This window comes from Bactrocera oleae, chromosome 2, assembly GCF_042242935.1.
Source record: "Bactrocera oleae isolate idBacOlea1 chromosome 2, idBacOlea1, whole genome shotgun sequence".
NCBI classification, from domain to species: Eukaryota; Metazoa; Arthropoda; class Insecta; order Diptera; family Tephritidae; genus Bactrocera; species Bactrocera oleae.
The window spans coordinates 88229389-88247140 of record NC_091536.1 but is presented as its reverse complement, the minus strand read 5'-3'; the positions used below and the strand labels follow the sequence as shown (position 1 = coordinate 88247140).

At 33.7% G+C, this 17752-nt stretch overlaps 1 protein-coding gene across 5 annotated transcripts in view; it reads right to left on the bottom strand.

Moving 5' to 3' along the window:
* The window catches only part of FER (tyrosine-protein kinase Fer), a 77473-nt gene that overhangs the window by 8488 nt on the left and 51233 nt on the right, over positions 1-17752 (bottom strand). Inside the window, exons 4-9 of one of the 5 annotated variants that reach the window (XM_070105956.1) lie at positions 4709-4805; positions 4109-4442; positions 3771-4049; positions 3524-3695; positions 1694-2300; positions 456-1558 (exon numbers count right to left, since the gene is read on the bottom strand). In XM_070105956.1, the coding sequence (XP_069962057.1) occupies positions 456-1558; positions 1694-2300; positions 3524-3695; positions 3771-4049; positions 4109-4442; positions 4709-4805 (2592 nt within the window). Of the gene's footprint in view, positions 1-455; positions 1559-1693; positions 2301-3523; positions 3696-3770; positions 4065-4108; positions 4443-4708; positions 4806-17752 lie in introns of all 5 variants that reach the window. The other 4 variants (XM_036361117.2, XM_070105954.1, XM_070105955.1 and 1 more) reach the window with 4 other exon arrangements.

Genomic DNA, 17752 nt, shown 5'->3' with positions numbered 1-17752 from the left:
GTTTAACAATATAAACATAAAAACCCGTTTTACGACAACAAAGTTTAATGATTGTGAAGGTCAAAGAAGCTCAGCAACAGCGCCTGGATGCGCTAATTGCTATACATTACGAAAAAGTGGGTGGCAATATGTGTCTTTTTTTATTGTTGGTGCGCGTCTGGTGCGTAGATGATGTACATACATACATAAATAGAGTGTGCAGAGAGTGAGAGTAGTCAAAATCAAGAAACGCAAAAAATATAATAAACAAAATGCTAAATTCTGGTCAAAACACAACTACGTCTATATTGGATGCAAAATTCAGCTACAGTTGTGAGTAATTATAAATGCAGCTACGGATGCAAATTTCAAAGAAAATATATGGTATGATATATGCCTTTCGGCGCCTCCTTTTCTGCGCCTGCGTTGCGTGCAACTGCGCTGGCTGCTGTTTCTTCTACACTACAACTACTCACACTCATCGCCAAGCTGGGAACGCTGTAGCAATGCTCCTTCAGGCTGAGGTGATCCTCGCCACCACTGCCCTCGTCTTCGGCCTCGGCAGAGCTCATCGAATCGAAGTGTGTGGTTGGTTCGATGAAGGCGATTTTATTTGAGCACTTATCGGGCGGGCATGTGCAGAATTCTTCAACTCCCGCAACGCAGTTTTCCGTATTGACTTCGTCGCGTTTGAAGCCGAAGTCTTTGCTGAACATATTCTTGGACGGGTGCACGCGCCGGCGCTTCGTGCATTGTTTGCATATTTTATCGCGTTTAATTTGGAAATTTAGTAGCTTGGCGCGAAACGTTTGACGCAACGCTTTAGACTTCTTTTGTATCTTTGGCACTTTCAGGCGTAGCTTAGCGGTCATGGCTAATGGCTCGGTTTTGGACGGATTAGTGGTGCTATCAGCTGAGGCAGCTAACACCGGTGTTTGCGTTGTAGTACTCGTTGTATTGTCTGTTGTGCTAGCATTGTTATTGTTGTAAGATGTCGTTTTTTCTTTGGTCACACTGCCGTTACTCTTTGGCTTGGTATCCGTATCGCTCTCCGTTTCTACGACAGTTTTATCAGCGCCGTCATTGGCGCGACCATTGCTCTGCGTTGACTTGCCGAGCTCCGGATCGATCAACTCAAACTGATCGCTGTTCTCTTTGTATTCCACCAATGTAATGGTTGTCTTTGGCACTTTCGGCATGGCGTTCTTCTTCGTAAACTCCTTGAAATTGGTCATAATCGCGTTTATGGACTTTTGTGAAAATGAGACAGAGCGTTTCTTGGTATTGCCGCCACTACCAACATCAGTATCTTTCTCCTTACGCGTAGCACATGTTCGGCAGTCGGAGCTTGAGCTTGATGAACGTTTGGAAGAGCAATGTGCATCCAGGTCTCCGGCGGTTTTCGTGCGTGTTGTGACTCCGGCGGCATCAGCTGACTCGATGGCATCAAAGTTCAATTGCGGGCGCGTTGTAGCAGCTTGTGGCAACTGACGCTTCAGACGATCATCCAGTGTACGATTCAATTCATCGATTTTATCCAAATGCGCATCAATTGAGTTCTTCACTGTCACTTTTGTTTCTAAAATGGCGGTGGTTCCTGCCACTATTGTCCCACTACTATTACTCTCCGAAACCATATCCAAATCCTTCTTTTCCACCACCTCCGTGCGCAATTCAGGTGCACACGCGACCGTTAGTCTTGTGCTGTCTTCACGATTGATTTCGATTTTTACATTTTCTTGTCGTCGCAAAGCTAACTCACCACTTCTTACACTATCACAGTCACCCCCCAATGATTCACAACCCCCTAACAAATCGGCATATATATTAATACTATTATTATTGTTGTTCGTGTGATCGTCTAACTCTGGCTCATTTGGGTTAGTATCAATGGATATAACAAAAGCGGTTGGCGTCTCTTCTTCATTTAAACACAACATTGAGAGTTGCGTGCGTCGCAACTTGGGAAACATTTTTGCATTAGTGGCACTACGATCAAACATGATCACTGAATCGGGATCGATGTCATGCAGACCGTAGCCAGTGTTAGCTTCGAGGCTTGTAGCCATGCGCAAGGGGTTAGTAATGGGCTCATATTTCGCAGGACTGGTATTTACCGACAACGATCCGAGACTTTGGGAACGAGGTTGTAGCTTGTTGAAGCGTTGCGTGCGCATACGGTTGACGGTGGGCGTGGTCGGCTGCGGTGTCGATTTGCGTTTGAACGGTCTACCACGTAGTAGTGTGAGCACGCCACCGCGTCGTCGTAACTCGTTGATAATACTTACGCCTGTGGAATTGGTCGAAGTTGCCGAGTTCTGCTAAGCGTGTTTTTAGTTGCCAAAATTTATTTTATTTTTAAATATTATTTTTACATTATTCGTTTTGCATATGATTGTTTGTATTGCAAGCGTATGGTTGGGTGTTTATAGAATTAAAGTAGGGTATATAAAAATATATTTATATGGGAGAAAAAGAGAGTTTTATAAGTAAAAGTACATAAGCTTATAACATTAGATGAACTAGTGTAATTAGTGTACCCAAACCTTAACTTCAAAGTGCTGATAGATGTATCAAGAAGTATAGTGTTCTCGATATAGTGTGATTTAAAAGAAGAATTGAAACTTGAACGCTATTGAATTATTTCCATGTTAGTTGAAAAAAGTCAGACGTCTGCAAAAATAAAGTTTTTTAAAGCTTGAACCATATACCATTTAATAGTGGATCAATTACTCAATATTGACTGTTTTCGATTAGTCAAAGCTTAGAGAGTGGCAAATCGATCAAACAATCAGTATATATTGTATCAGAATGGCTGTCATAATCAAACTGAGATAGAATAATAAGCAAATTTTACAACTTTAATCAGATAACTATATATGTACACTCTTCTATTAGAAACAACATTTTAGTTGTTGCTTCCGTAACTTTTTGTGAAATGAAAGCGGTGCTCAAATATAATGAGCAAAAGAGTGACAAATCGAAAAGAGCTAACTCTACAAAAGGCACTTTTATTATGCCTCTTAAGATTAAAAATCCATTATAACTAATTTTATAAATTATGTTTTTACTTGTATATGCGGATCTTGGCTACTTTCAAACGACCGAACAAATTTTTATGAGTTTTTTTTCAAGTCTGAACTTTACTTGGAAAATGATCAAAATTTAATTCTCTTTATAATATGTAATACATTTCTATTCACGTTTTTAACAAAACTGTGTTGGTCCAGTAAAAAAATAGTGCTCATATGTATATGAAACTCGTTAACGCCAATACAATATGTTACGATTGTTATCTTCAAGAAATCTTTATACTTTTCGATACATCTTTCACCAAAACCTCCTAATTTTGTGCCTGCTATTTCTAAGTGTACTAAAAGTATCTCAAAACCATTGCCTTCAAATGACATGTACTTAGAATTAAATTTAAGCTGCTTAAAGTAATCACTAAGTGGTACTAAGTCCCTTCACCTGCTTTTTGTATGTGTATGTTTGGAGTATAAATTTTATTAAATAAAAATATTTATATAACCTACACACTTACCTGTTGATCATTATTAAAGCTATTCTCTATGAAATTCTGTTCCAAATGATCATCACAGCCAGATGGCAACTCCTCGCAGCCAATCTCATTCAAAGCGCACTTAATCATATCCACCAACTTTTGTTTTTGCTTCTCTTGACAGCGCAATGCATTGAGGTCCTTGGATTGTCTGCTGTTTTTACCAAATCAAATACAAATGTTATAGTAATGAAATTTTCATTTTCTAAAATCAAACATTTCCACTTACTTCTGACTGTCTTTGGGCGATTGTATGCCATTGCTGGCGGTGCTGCCATTGCGCGTTATGCTTCCATTCGCTATCGGTGAACCGCCATTCGCATGCTCGATCATTTTCAGCTGTTTCTCCTGGCATTCCTTCACAGACATTTCCAAATCAATGAGTCGCGAGCGCAGCCAGTCGACTGTGAGATTATCAACGGTGAGCGTATTCGATTGCAATTTGCCGGGTATATCCTCGATAAGTGCGTCGTCGAATTGGAATACTAAAGGTGTGGTGGGGGAGGTTCTATAAAGTGAATAACTATGATTATTGATGGAGTGAGTACTTTACAGCACAACGGTTACTTGTGTTTCTCGGTGAATTCCCGATATTCCTCACTGGGATTTATGCTGTTTATCACATTGTCGATGCGTTTCTGTATTTCCTTGAATTTGTCAGATGTGAGATCTCCATGCTGGCTGGTCTCTTGCAGTATATTCTTCCACAGTAGTATGAAACTCTCTTGCACAGATTGTTGGTGCTCCAACAGACCGGGTAGCAATACTGTACGGAAATCTTTCTCCACCTCGACGGCTTCGGTGATGGAGAGTACATATTCGTTGTGGGTGAGATGTAGTTTGCGGCAGGCTTTCTGATATTTATCGCGTACATCATCCAACTTTCGACCACCACGACCGGCTATAAATGAATGCAGGATTATAGAGTGTTTATTATCAAAAATTAATATTATATGATTGAGTAGGTTTAAATGTATTATTAATTAAGAATGTTTTATTATAACTTTAGAAATAAAAGGTAATTCTATTGCGAAACCTTAGCACAATTTTTTATAGGTTTTTTAGGTTATGAAAGTATTGACATAAAGTGAAATAGAAATATTTCAAATTTAAGACACACACATTTTATTTATATTAAGTTAAATATATATTAGTTTCCATAATTACATTTTATGTAGTGTTCCTCAAAGCGCGTCCGCAGTGCCTTATATCCCTCCAGATGTTTCTGATATTCGGCTTTCTTACGTACAACTTCGTCTGTGAGCTGAAAAGAAAAGGAAAAAAAAACATTAGAAAATTTATGTTAAAAGTTATCAACCATTAATAAATTTCAAAAAAGCCCTAAATATCCTAAGCAATGTAACAAAACATCATCAGTTTCCCGTTATATCTATTTAGGTAAATTACTCAATCAGTGGGCATATCAGTTGAGGTAAAAATTATAATACAACTTCGCAAACATCACTACCCAAAATAATGAATAAATATATTTGTTCTTTGGAAAAGTGTAGACAATTAGTTAGAGGTAAAAAGATACTAACATCCACATATATAATATAATTATGTGCAATGTTTATGCATATCATTTTTTCAGCTGACATAAAAATAGTCATAAATACGGCAAAATTTAATTACTCAATTAATTCCCTGCATATAAAACCGAATTATGGCAACTTTTTACCGCAATAGGTACGATTACAACATTTACCATGGGAAAAGTATATCAATATATATTTTTACATACATTTATGTTTATACGCAAATTTCCAAACATCAGTGTACCAGGTGCTTATATTTTTCTACCCATTTACCGTACTGATCGTGTTTGTTTAGCCCAAATACCCAGAGAAAAAGTTGTAGCTATGAGAAAGTGCAAGTTATAAATAGCAAACGATATGTGTTTCTGAAATAATTTTATTTAATGCACACTTGTTAATGTGCTGGCTGTGGTTGTGATTGTTATTACCTGTTACCATTTACCGGCACTTCACAAATTACGCGCAAAAGCTGAAGAGCTGACGTACGAGTGTTGAATTTAATGATGATAAGTCAATAACCGGTAAACTAACAACAACATATCGCTATAACACTAACCCACAAATTGGACACATTTTTATGACAACTTACACATAGACACATGTGTGTGTGTGTGTGTTTGCATGCGCGAATGCTCGTAGTATGCACAACAAATTGCCTTAATAATAGCAAAGTCCAGAGACTTTAATTGAAACTCACTTTTACTTGTGCATACCAATTGTTTATAAACATATGTATGTATGTATATATACATATGTATATTTATAATGTAGATGCAAAACGTTAATTTATGTATGTGTGATACACGTGTATTAACAATTGAGAGAAGCCTCGCGGCATCTCGTATTTCACTTTTTTTTTAACACACTTGTCTTAATACAAATTATAATAAGTTAGTATGTATGTATGTAGGTTTGTATGTATGGATGTATGCATGTCTTTATATAGATGCACAAGCTATGCAGATATTTATAAACGTATCTAGCGTATAGGCATTAAATTTATTTGCCTTTTATCCACATATCTTCGGTATTGTCGCATTTTTGCCGCACCGTACGTGATAAAGACCACGTAAAATTGCAACAAAACACGTTTGCCGATTTTATTATGTTTTTAATACTACACGCGAGTACCAAGCGTTGCACGGCGTCTTACATTGCGGCTTATTTAGGCCAATTGTCGCTGAGCTTTTGTTGCTTATGCAAAGTTTTGCATATTTGTATGTACCTAAGTAATTATAACGCTGAAATTTTATGTTCACACACTTATTTTCTAACGCGTGCATATGCACTGAAGCAGAAAGGTAAATAGGGAATATATTTTTTGAAAATAATTACAGGTATTTTAATTACTTAAAGCTCACTTATTATTTAATAATGCAATTTTTTTAACATTTAACATTTTTCATTAGAGTATATGTGGCGCAAAGCGGCAGTGAAAAGTAAAATATTAGGCTATATTAATTTATTGATTTATCCTATATTTATTCAATCTAAACATTACTTAAATATCTGTGAATATACTTGAAATTACATTTTTTTTATTGTAATTCGGATTCGTTTTAAAACTTTTATTCAATATATTCAGTTTTCTTGGAAATGTAGGCAAAAATTTATATTACTTTCGTTTGTTCGGAAAAATGCTGAAACTTGCGGCTTACAAAGTGTATTCAAGGTAAAATCATGTTCTAGTTAATTTTAGTGTAATATTTTTGAAAGGAAACATATTTGTAAGAAATTGCGTTATTGCCACAATTAGGATATTCAATTTGGAGATTTTTAAATATTTTTGCGGGGATTTTTTACCACCAAACTTTTCACGACAATCGCGTTTTTGTTTTATCTGAACTTATGAATTGATGATTTTGAATTTTTTCAAGTCTAATTTAATCTCTGTAAATCGCTCATGAAGCAAAAAATGTGTTTCAACTTCTACGACAGTAAACTTGTAAAGAAATGACCATAAGTATAAATCTTCAAATGTTTTTAATGTTTGAATAACACAACGGGAGCGGTTGCCAACCTCATTATATTTTGAAATTATTAATAAAAAAATACAAATAATTAAATGGTGTTGCCACTTAATTTCAAACGCAAAATACAAAACTATGTTTGGTAAAAATATAGATGAAAGAAGGCATGCCAAGTTAGTAATAAAATAAAAGTGTATGGTAATGCGTAGAAATTGTTATAGTATTTAAAAATAAAAGCAAGAAAGATATCGCATGAGTAAGTCACAAAAATACGAAGCAGTACCGAGCAGTTTTTTTTGCAGACCAAGCGTTTGCTCTCTTAAGGGTAATCATTTCAAATAAATTAAAATTAGAGGCATCTGGAGTGTTTTCCTTATTTCTAAATGAAAGCTCGCCGAAAGCCAGTTTACCTTGTTTCTTAACAATTAAGTTTTTTGAAATTGAAGAATGCGTATTATGAATGCTTGATTCCACAAGTACTTCAAGATGAAACTTTTACTCAGCAGATATTTGGAGACAGACTTTTTGTTTCTTAAGCAAGTTGAGTAGTAGCTCGAACTCAGCGCTTATCAGCCATAAAATAGGAAGTAGACTTTAAATTAAAAGCAAATAATTTTAATTGCTTTATAATCGAAATTATGTTTTTCAAGTATGGTTCAAGTAGTAGTAGTGGTAAGCAACTATAGATAAACATAAACACATATATATAAATATAATATTTTATGAAAACTGTCGCTGTTTCAAGAAAATGATTAGAATACTTGAGCTTTAGTCTAAAATATATACTTATAATATATATCATATACATGGTTACACCGCATATATAGTTAGAGTGTAATTTGTTTGTATGCGCGTATATCAACACTGATCTTACCGCAATTATTTTTTGCTATTAGTTAATATACTTCCGCAATTCATGCAGTTATCGCACTTAATTATGCATTCACCGCCAACATAACTGCGCTGCACTGAGCTGCCACAAAAAAATTGCTTAAGCGAAACACTACAATGGTCGGTCCAATCACAATCTTGTGAACTGCACACAACAAAAATCACACAGCCACGCTGTGATGCACCCTCATCATCAAACTCATCAACATACTAGTCATCCGCATAATCATCATTATTATCGTTGTCATGTCTGCCGCGAACTGGTCATTACTAGCAATCGCTGATTTGCACTTCTGCATAGAAGTTCTTCAAGTTTTCTCTTCGCTCACACGAAGAGGGAATGTGCAACTTAGTGCTGCACTTACCACATGATCATCAGATATGCTTTTGCCCGTTTCACCATTAGCACTACATTCGTAGCTTCGTTTGCTTTAAACACCGCCAACAACAACGCTCGTCTTCATTTCGTCTCACGCTTTTTTCCCCACAAGAAGACACTTAAGTGACCACAATCAAGCATTCAATTAAGAAATCTAAGTGGTACACATTTTCCTGACCGCCAGCTGTAGGAGTCTAATGCTGCTTGTTGGCGCATCTGGCCGACAGCCAAATGAAACTGACCCATTCGTTGATTCTTTCGCTCGAAGAAAAACAAAAAGAACGCAGGAAAATTCAAAAGAGGCACCGAAGCTTAGCCTTAGCATAGGCGAGTTTGCTGCTGGCGGTGCGTGCTCGCAAGTGTAGTTTCTTTTGCATTACATTAAGGCTTATTTGCTTTATTTAACATGCAAAGTCCAGTTTCAATCAAGCAGATGCGAGTAGCTTGCCGCCATGTTTGTTGCAATTACATTACGTTTGTGGCATGCAGCTGCGACTGCTGTGACCGTTGGCTGACTGCCGTACGGTAAATGTTTATGCATGTTTCTAATGGTGGATAATAAAATTATTGTACGTTTAAATTTTCTTTTATTACTTTTTCTATTGCGTGTTTACTAATTTTGGCTTTGGTTGTTATTGTTAGTGTTTCTAATTCTTTTGTTGTTGCACAATTTTTTTTTTTTTTATACTCTCGCAACCTGTTGCTACAGAGTATAATAGTTTTGTTCACCTAACGGTTGTTTGTATCACCTAAAGCTAATCGAGTTAGATATAGGGTTATGTATATATAAATGATCAGGATGAAGAGAGAGGTGAAATCCGGGTGACTGTCTGTCCGTCCGTGCAAGCTATAACTTGAGTAAAAATTGAGATATCTTTATGAAACTTGGTAGACATGTTTCTTGGTACCGTGAGACGGTTGGTATTGCAGATGGGCGTAATCGGACCACTGCCACGCCCACAAAACGCCATTATTCAAAAGCAAATAAGTTGCCATAACTAAGCTCCACAACAAGATACAAGACTCTTATTTGGTATACAGGATCACAATAGGGAGGGGCATCTGCAGTTAAAATTTTTGGGCGCGGTCCCGCCCCTAATAGGTTTAATGTGCATATCTCCTAAACCGCTAATGCAATAATAACAAAATTCACTGGAAGCAAATATTTTTAGAACCTCTACCTACAGTGTGAAATCGGGTGGCAACTCCGCCCCCTCGCCATATAACGGTACTGTTAAAAACTACTAAAAGCGCGATAAATCAAGCACTAAACACGCCAGAGACATTAAATTTTATCTCTGGGATGATATGAGATGACTTTATAGGAACCGCGCTCAAAATTAGACAGTGGGCGTGGCACAGCCCACTTTTAGGTGAAAGCCCCTATCTTGGGATCTGCTTAACCGATTTGAACCGAATTCGGTGCATAACGTTCTTTTCATATTTCTATGTTATATTGCGAAAATGGGCTAAATCGGACTACAACCACGCCTATTTCCCGTATAACACCATATTTTATCGGGGTAAAACTTTGCGTGAATAATACGTTTAATGTATGCCACCTTGTGATGAAAAATTGTTTAAATCGAGCCAAAACTGTTCAAGCCCCTAGGTACTAAATATGTGGACCCCAGTGCCTATAGTTGACCTTCTACCGAAAATATCAGTCAATCTACAAAGAAATCTCAAACGAGTATACTATTTGACTTTGCGAGAGTATAAAATGTTCGGTTACATCCGAACTTAGCTCTTCCTTACTTGTTTGTTATCGTTTTGTACTATCTTTTCTATCAGCATTTAGTGAGCAATGGCTTCTAGGTGATCATAAGAAATTTGATGTTGCCAACAATTAGGCGCACGATAAATATCTATCCCAAGTGGCACACCTTACATGGTAAAAAAAGAATATCTTCCTTAAAAAAATTTCAGAAACTGTTATTTTATATCAGGAGAATTGTCTTGCAAGACTTCACGATTGTACCATAGGCAAAAATTCTATATAAAATTATGCAAGAGAACGAGAACACCCCATTGCAGATATTTCTGTTTCGAGATGTTCGTGTGGATATGTATTATGATAGCTGGCACAGAATTGCAATTATTTTGCTACGCTCCGTTGCATGAAAATTGACTACGGTTTTGGTATATTTTGCTGCCATTGCATACTTGCTTCACTTGTGTTTTGCAAGAGCAAAAGAATGCTGCTCAAGGAATAGTAGTCACCTATTATTGTCTACTTTTTTTTCGAAGTTCATGTAGTGATTATTCTAAGAAATGGCTGTCGGTCGTATTCTAACATAATAACATTAAATTTTTTAAAATTTTGTGTTTTAAAATTCTGGAGAAGGCTTAATAAAGTATATTAAACCAAAAGCAAAGTCTGAGAGTCTAGTTCAATTAACACTAGAATATTATTCCAGAGTGTAAACTGAAAAATTGGCATTTTCCATATAAACTCGACAAGGAATAGTTGGTACTGGACTTTAAGACAGACCTCAAAGGGGTAATGTTTATCTGCTGGCGTAAAAACCTTTTAGATTGATGAATTTTCGTGAGAATCGAACACATATTGAATATTTTGAACAAAACGATCAATGAAAGATCAGAAATTCATTTGGCATGCCATTATGTTAAACACTTTCACTGCTATGCATAATTATTTTAATATTAACTTAAAAATTTCAAAAATTAAATTTTTGTATTATTAATCGATTGGGAAATATTCAAAGCATTTTGTTTATTATAATTTTTGTATACGCCTGACTTTGTTTTGGTTTTCTACTACGTAAATATTTTGTTTGGTTTTCACACAAATGCTTACATACATACTTGTATGTATATTTTTTCATTTAATTTCGCGTTGTGTTTACTTGTTTTATTCTTCACAATTTTTTTGCCAAAATTTACATATTTACTTTTATCCGCGTGCTTTTGACAAATTTATGATTTTATCTCAACCCTATGCCATATTTAGCTTGCGGCAACTCGCCGGTGTTGTTGTTGTTGTTTAGTAGTGACCACTGTAGTTGATGGCATATGTGTTTACTTAAGCTTATCTCTCGAGCACATGATCAAGCAATCAAATTTTCATTGTATAAATACTATTTGCGTAAAGCAGGTGAAGTTTTTGTACGTAAGAAGTAACGACGCAATGTATCGTACATTCGTGTATATTTGTTAAATACATACCATATTTTCAATGAATAGAAAAAAATTACAGTGTCACGTAATTTTATACTTTCAGCAGAAAGATGTATGGACTTAAACACTTGATATTTTGAAAATATGCAATATATTCCATCTAAAATATATATATATGTTTGACCCTAGCAAAATTGTTTGTCTTACTGTTTTACAATTTCCAAAAGTTATATTAAAATATTATTCGTTAATGTTCTTTTCCCCCATTGATTTGTCAAACTTAACATTCCTCAATGTTTTCTATTGATGCTAGTTCACCAATCTATGCGCCATGGCTTCTCGTCTTCTACAATCGCAAGCTCATTTTAGCTACGCGCCGAAATGTAGGCAACAATTTTACGAATTTCCGAGTTTTAAAAATATTATGAGGTGAATAGAATTAAAGTACAGATATCTGAGTTTGTTTTTATATATATATTTCTGGCTAATAAGCATTAATTAAAATCGCAGAAAAAGTGATGATACGACAATAGCGAAAGTGCGAACCAGTTATTTAAATATTAGAGACATTTTGCACAGTGGCAGTGGATTTTGATTTCTCTTTCCGTGTTTGTCACCATTAAATGTATCAAATGGCAGTGGCCAAACAGTCATAATAAGTTGCAAATGAGGAACACAGATTAATGCCTTGACAACAAGTGGCGTACAAGATAACCAGACAATTATTGGAAAAAAAATTTAATAAAATAAATTACAATAAAAATGTTAACTAATTATAATTTGAATTTAAATCGGAAAAAGCGGAAAAAAGAATTTAAAAAGTAAAAGGCTGTTATAAAAAGTGCTCTAAAGTACATATGTATACACACCATATAATATATCCATACAAAAATACAAATTAAAATAAAATCGTAAAAATTACAAAAACACAACTAAAACCTTCAACTAAACCGGAGGTACAGTGACACGGCGACCCATTGCTAAGTATGCGTCTCCATAATTTTCAACATGAATCGTCTGACAGCAGTCAATGTGCTCTTCGTCACGCCATATGTAAACATACGGACGAACAAATCACAATACACACACACATACATTATCAATATTTACAAGACGACAATGGTTTTACATCCATATACACATAAATTTTTATATTAACGCGCAGGTTTTCGAAAAGTCAAACTCGCAAAGTCTCATCACCAGCCGCGCCACAAGTCTAACTGCGGCTGAGCTCAGCTTACGCTGTTCTTTGGAATTGGGTCATTCGTGAGTTAACTATGAATAAATTTACAGTATTTTTCTCACTTGTTACGACTTTTTTGTGGCGTCTTAATGCATCTTCAAATTAATGAGTTTTTATTGTTTTAATATTAATTTTCTTTTCTCCCTTTTTGGTTTGTATTTTATTATATTTTTTCTAATTTTTTTATTTTCTTACTTATTGTGTTTTTTATATTTTATTTATTATGCTGTTGGGTCCCAACCAAAATGACGTTAGCCACCAAGCTTAAGCTTGTTCTCAAGCTGTGGATTGTGCTGCGCTGGGTTTGTAATGATTTGGAGATGAGGCTAAATTTGTATGAAAGTTTGGTTGTGCCCTTGTCTGATAAAATGATGATGTCGTGATAGTTTTAAGCAGCTCTATAGTTCATAATTTTTTACTTGAATGATTTCATAGTTCGAAAATAAAAGTTTTTTTTTCAAAGATTTTATTTCAAATTCTTGTTTCAGAAGGAATTATTTAAGAGAATAAACCAGGCCATAATACTGGTGTATTTCATAAAATATTCCAATAATATTCATAGTATACAGAATATGTTTCTGGGTTTGCTAATCAATTTCTCATAATTTATTGTTATTACATATTTACTTAATATATAAATGTAAAATTGGTTAGTAAACACATGAACATATTCTGTATACTTTGAATAATATTGGAACATGTTATGAAATATAAAATTTTTCAAAATTTGTTGTATCTAATCCAAAAAGAAGTTTGCATATTTATACAATATAGGAACTGTTTTGATTCCGAAAAGTTACTGTTCAAAGAAGATAGATACCATTTACACATATGATAATTAAAGTTTTTAATTAATGATAAAAGAACGGGTGAGATGTTCTATTTTAAATTTTATCTATATCGCTTCTTTTAAAACAACGAGCTGAAAGCCGAAAGGTAGGCAAGGCAATATATAATATATGTTGATATATGAATTTTGAAGTTATATATGGCAAGAAACACCTTTCTATTCTAGCAAATGCATAGTTTAATGATGAAATTTGAAATTTCTTTTTATCAGTTAAGCCCAAAGGTAGGCAATATTTTCCATATTTTGATTATAATAACATTACAAGAACATAATTTCCTTACAATATAAATAAAAATATTAATAATCTCAACAAGTAATGCGTAAAAACGCCAGAAGGTATACACTTATTTATGACAATTGAGTCATATGAAAACTTGAAAAAGCATCCATCAGATTGACCTACATTCATTAAAGGTTTTGATGACTAATGTTTTCAGGAAAAAAAGAAAATTAATCTTTTACACATCATACATCAACACATACAAACATATTCATCGCCAGTTATCCTTCACCCAAAATTCAAAAACCATGTGTGCCTTTGCTATTTTCATAAGGTCGCCGCTTTTGTTTTCGCATAAAAGATTTGGGAATTCTATGAAACAAGCTTTAAGGTCGAAAGTGAATAATTACACGCTTTGTATTGGCAACAGTGACTACTGTTGTATTTATTGGACCATAAATAAATAGTAACAGTGAAGAAAAATTTGCATGTACAGTATAAATGAATAACTACAACAACAAGTACATATGGTACATATAAACTATATATAAACTTTTAACATGATTAAACGATGATCGAAATACGTCTCAGCAAAGATGCACCATTCAATAAAGTGCTTTAAATGTAAAGCAAACCAACTTCAATAATAATAAAAATTACAAAATTTTATATTTTATTTGAAAAAATTTACACAATTCATAAAAGCAAACAAAAAAAAGTTTACTTTAAATTTTTACCCATTTTATTATATTTATTTTTCCTATTTCAAACGAGTGAGTGGAGCAGGTCGTATGAGTAACTTTCAATTTCATTTCAAGTTTACATTTCATTGTGTGCTACAAAGTTTTCAGTGGCATTCCAATTCTATTATTTGCTATTGTAACTAGCTATTTTGTTATTGTTACAAATTTTACGAGCGCTAATTTAATCATTACTACAAAGTTAGAAGAATCAGATAAAAGCAAAATAGTTTGTTGTGTGCTTTGAGCTGCATTTTTTCGTGACGACAATAGCGAACTGGTCTCTATGTTGCCATACAACAATACACAACAAAAGATAAACATTTCAAGAACAAAGTAAGAGATAGTAAACACAGATTAAAGTTTCATAAAAACTATTAATGGGTGTGTGTGTGTCGTCTGAAAGCTCTATTATTTGGTTGAATTATGACCGAAATTGCAGGCAACAATGCAACAACGTCACACGCTGTGCTTGGCCGTGAAGTTGCCGCATGAATTTACACACACATGTACACACATACAAGTGCCTGCCTGTATTGATTTAGCGGCATGTGTGTTGTGGCAGCGACTCACAGCTGTAATACTTTCGGTTTTCAGCTGCAATTTACATAATCGAAATTGGAGTATTACGTAAGTTTTGACTTTGAAAATGCTGTTTTTTCCAGTGCTCATTCCGTTAGCCGTAAAGGTGAACAGCGACGTTTGCGGTCTTACGCGCTGCTGTGATAATTTTAAATGCTTTGCAATAGATAAACGAGCTAATAGTGCGTGACGCAAAGAAATTTGCAGTTCATGCAAATCGATCTTAATGAAGGGTGATTGCTTAAATGCGAGTGTTAAACTAGAATTAAAGTGTAAAATGAGTGTCTCTGATTTATATATGTTATGAAATCTTCAATATTTAACGATTATCTATGATTTTCAACGATTGAAAATTTATGTGCATAACTATCTAAAATCCAATTTTTTGTCTAAATTTGTTGCGATTTTCAATTTTTTTCGCAGCTATAAAGTACGAACAATTGTGCGCTCAAAACGCGATTGTTGAAGATTAAAAATTTTTTGTGGATGGAGTTTTTAACGGTCCATTCTCAAATTTATGCAGTCAAGACTGAATGTGTTTTTTTCATTAAAAAAGAAGGGAATCAAAATAGTTGCAAATGGAAAAATATAATTGTTTATAAAAATATGTCGAAAAAATTCAACGTGTATCTCAATGGAAAGCTGAAAAAAAATCGTGAAAATTAGGCCGACTAATTATTTTTACAATGAAATACTTTTCTTTGTATACGAAAATGTTTAAATGTATTTTTTTCGAGCGTTGAAATTTTGAAAATTCATAACTCCAAAATTTTTCATATTGAGTCATAAAAAAAACACATATAATATATTCAATATTTTGCATCAAAGAACGCAAAAAAAAAATTTCGTACGATAAAATTTTTTTAATGCAAATTTTGGATATAGTGACCCATATATTTTATATATTCTCCCACGATTTCTGCTAGGTGTTATAAACAAAAAGTTAGCAACGGCTTAAAATACCGTGTTCAGGATATACTTTTAATAAACAGATCAGTGTCAGTATCAGAAATGACCGAAAAACGCTATAAAAGATAAAAAGGGATTATGAAACATTTCTTTCAGGAATAGTAGCAAAGATATTAGAGCTTCCTAAAATTAAAAAAATAAATGATTTTGCGAGAATGTTCTATTGCTATATGATCTGCTCAGGCCGAGAAGCAGCAAATAATTGGGGTTATATACATATAAATTAAAATTGTTAGAATATACCTTCAAATATTGGTACAATTTTCAAGAATAACCGAATATTTTAGTACCATTTTCAAAAGTAAAATCATAATATGTTATAATATGAAAGAGCCGCATAGTGCGACTGAAGAAAAAATTAAACCGTCATATAAAATGTAATATTATATTTTGCAATTTTCTTGGAATTTAACTTTAAACAATTATAATTTATTAAAATTGTATATATTATAATTTTGTATATGTTATAATTTTTTACAAAGGATTGAAAACATCTCAAACTCAAAAGAATAATATTTGACATAAACAATTTTTTCCTACGAGCATAAAAGTAAATTAAAAAGCTAATATTCCTTTTTTTCTGTTTAACTTCAATTAAATCATCTGTTATGAGACTTTAAAACTTTTTTAACTCTTCTAAAATGCTACTTCTATTATTTCCACTATAATTTAGCATTTCAAGTGTATAATGAACTAATCGGTTTTTGCGATTTTTTTCAATATTTTATTGTCTATTTTTACGCTTGTATAGCGAAAAATTAACATATTTGAGTTGTCTAAATGTTGTGAAATTTATTTCGGTTAATAGATGAGTCAGAGAGAAGATAGAGATTGCGTAAGAGAAGGCAAGGCGTTAATCTATTGATAATCTGTTTAACTGACGGAAGCCATTAGCAGTGGGGATCTTACGCACTAAACATAACATGTTTTTCACAAAATTAATGGCATAAGCACATTTTTTTTCAATCTGGTCTTTTTTTCGAATTTTTGATTTTATTAAATAAAAAGATAAAGTGTAAGAAAAATACATTAAAAAGAACAAAAAGTTTTATGGAAATTTTTTTATATGATTTTAGATTAGTAATAATTAACTACAAACGTAATATTGGATTTCTCATGAAATTCTTGTTTTCCATTTATTGATATTTTTAACGAATAATTTATCTTTATCTTCATAAACTAAAATCTTCGTATTTATTAAATGTATTTAAAAACAAAATTCAATGCCGCCTTTCTAATAAAACTTAAATCAATCAACCGGTTAAACTTGCCAGTGAAAAGCGCTACAAGCCAGCACTGCATAAATATTATAATGCAATCGCAGTGGAAGTTTAGTTTTATCAGTCACAAATTTTGCATAATCACGTGTTAAACTCAGCCAAGCCCCGTTTCCAATTTGGTTGCCAAAAGCGAAAAAAGTAAACAAAAAATCAATAAAACGAAAGCAAAAATAGGCGCGTGCTTACACGAATTTGGCAGCTGACATTGGACTAAATAACGGTTGTATATACATATATTTATATTTTTATTGTGTGTAATTGTTAATGTTTCTACAACTCACACTTTTCCCAGCTTTGCAAATCATTTGTAACACTTTTTAACCTAACAAACTTTCTAACTTGGTTAGCTCATAGAAAACGCTGTGAAAGCTTAACATATTGATAGTCAGCTTAAAACAGCGAGCAGGG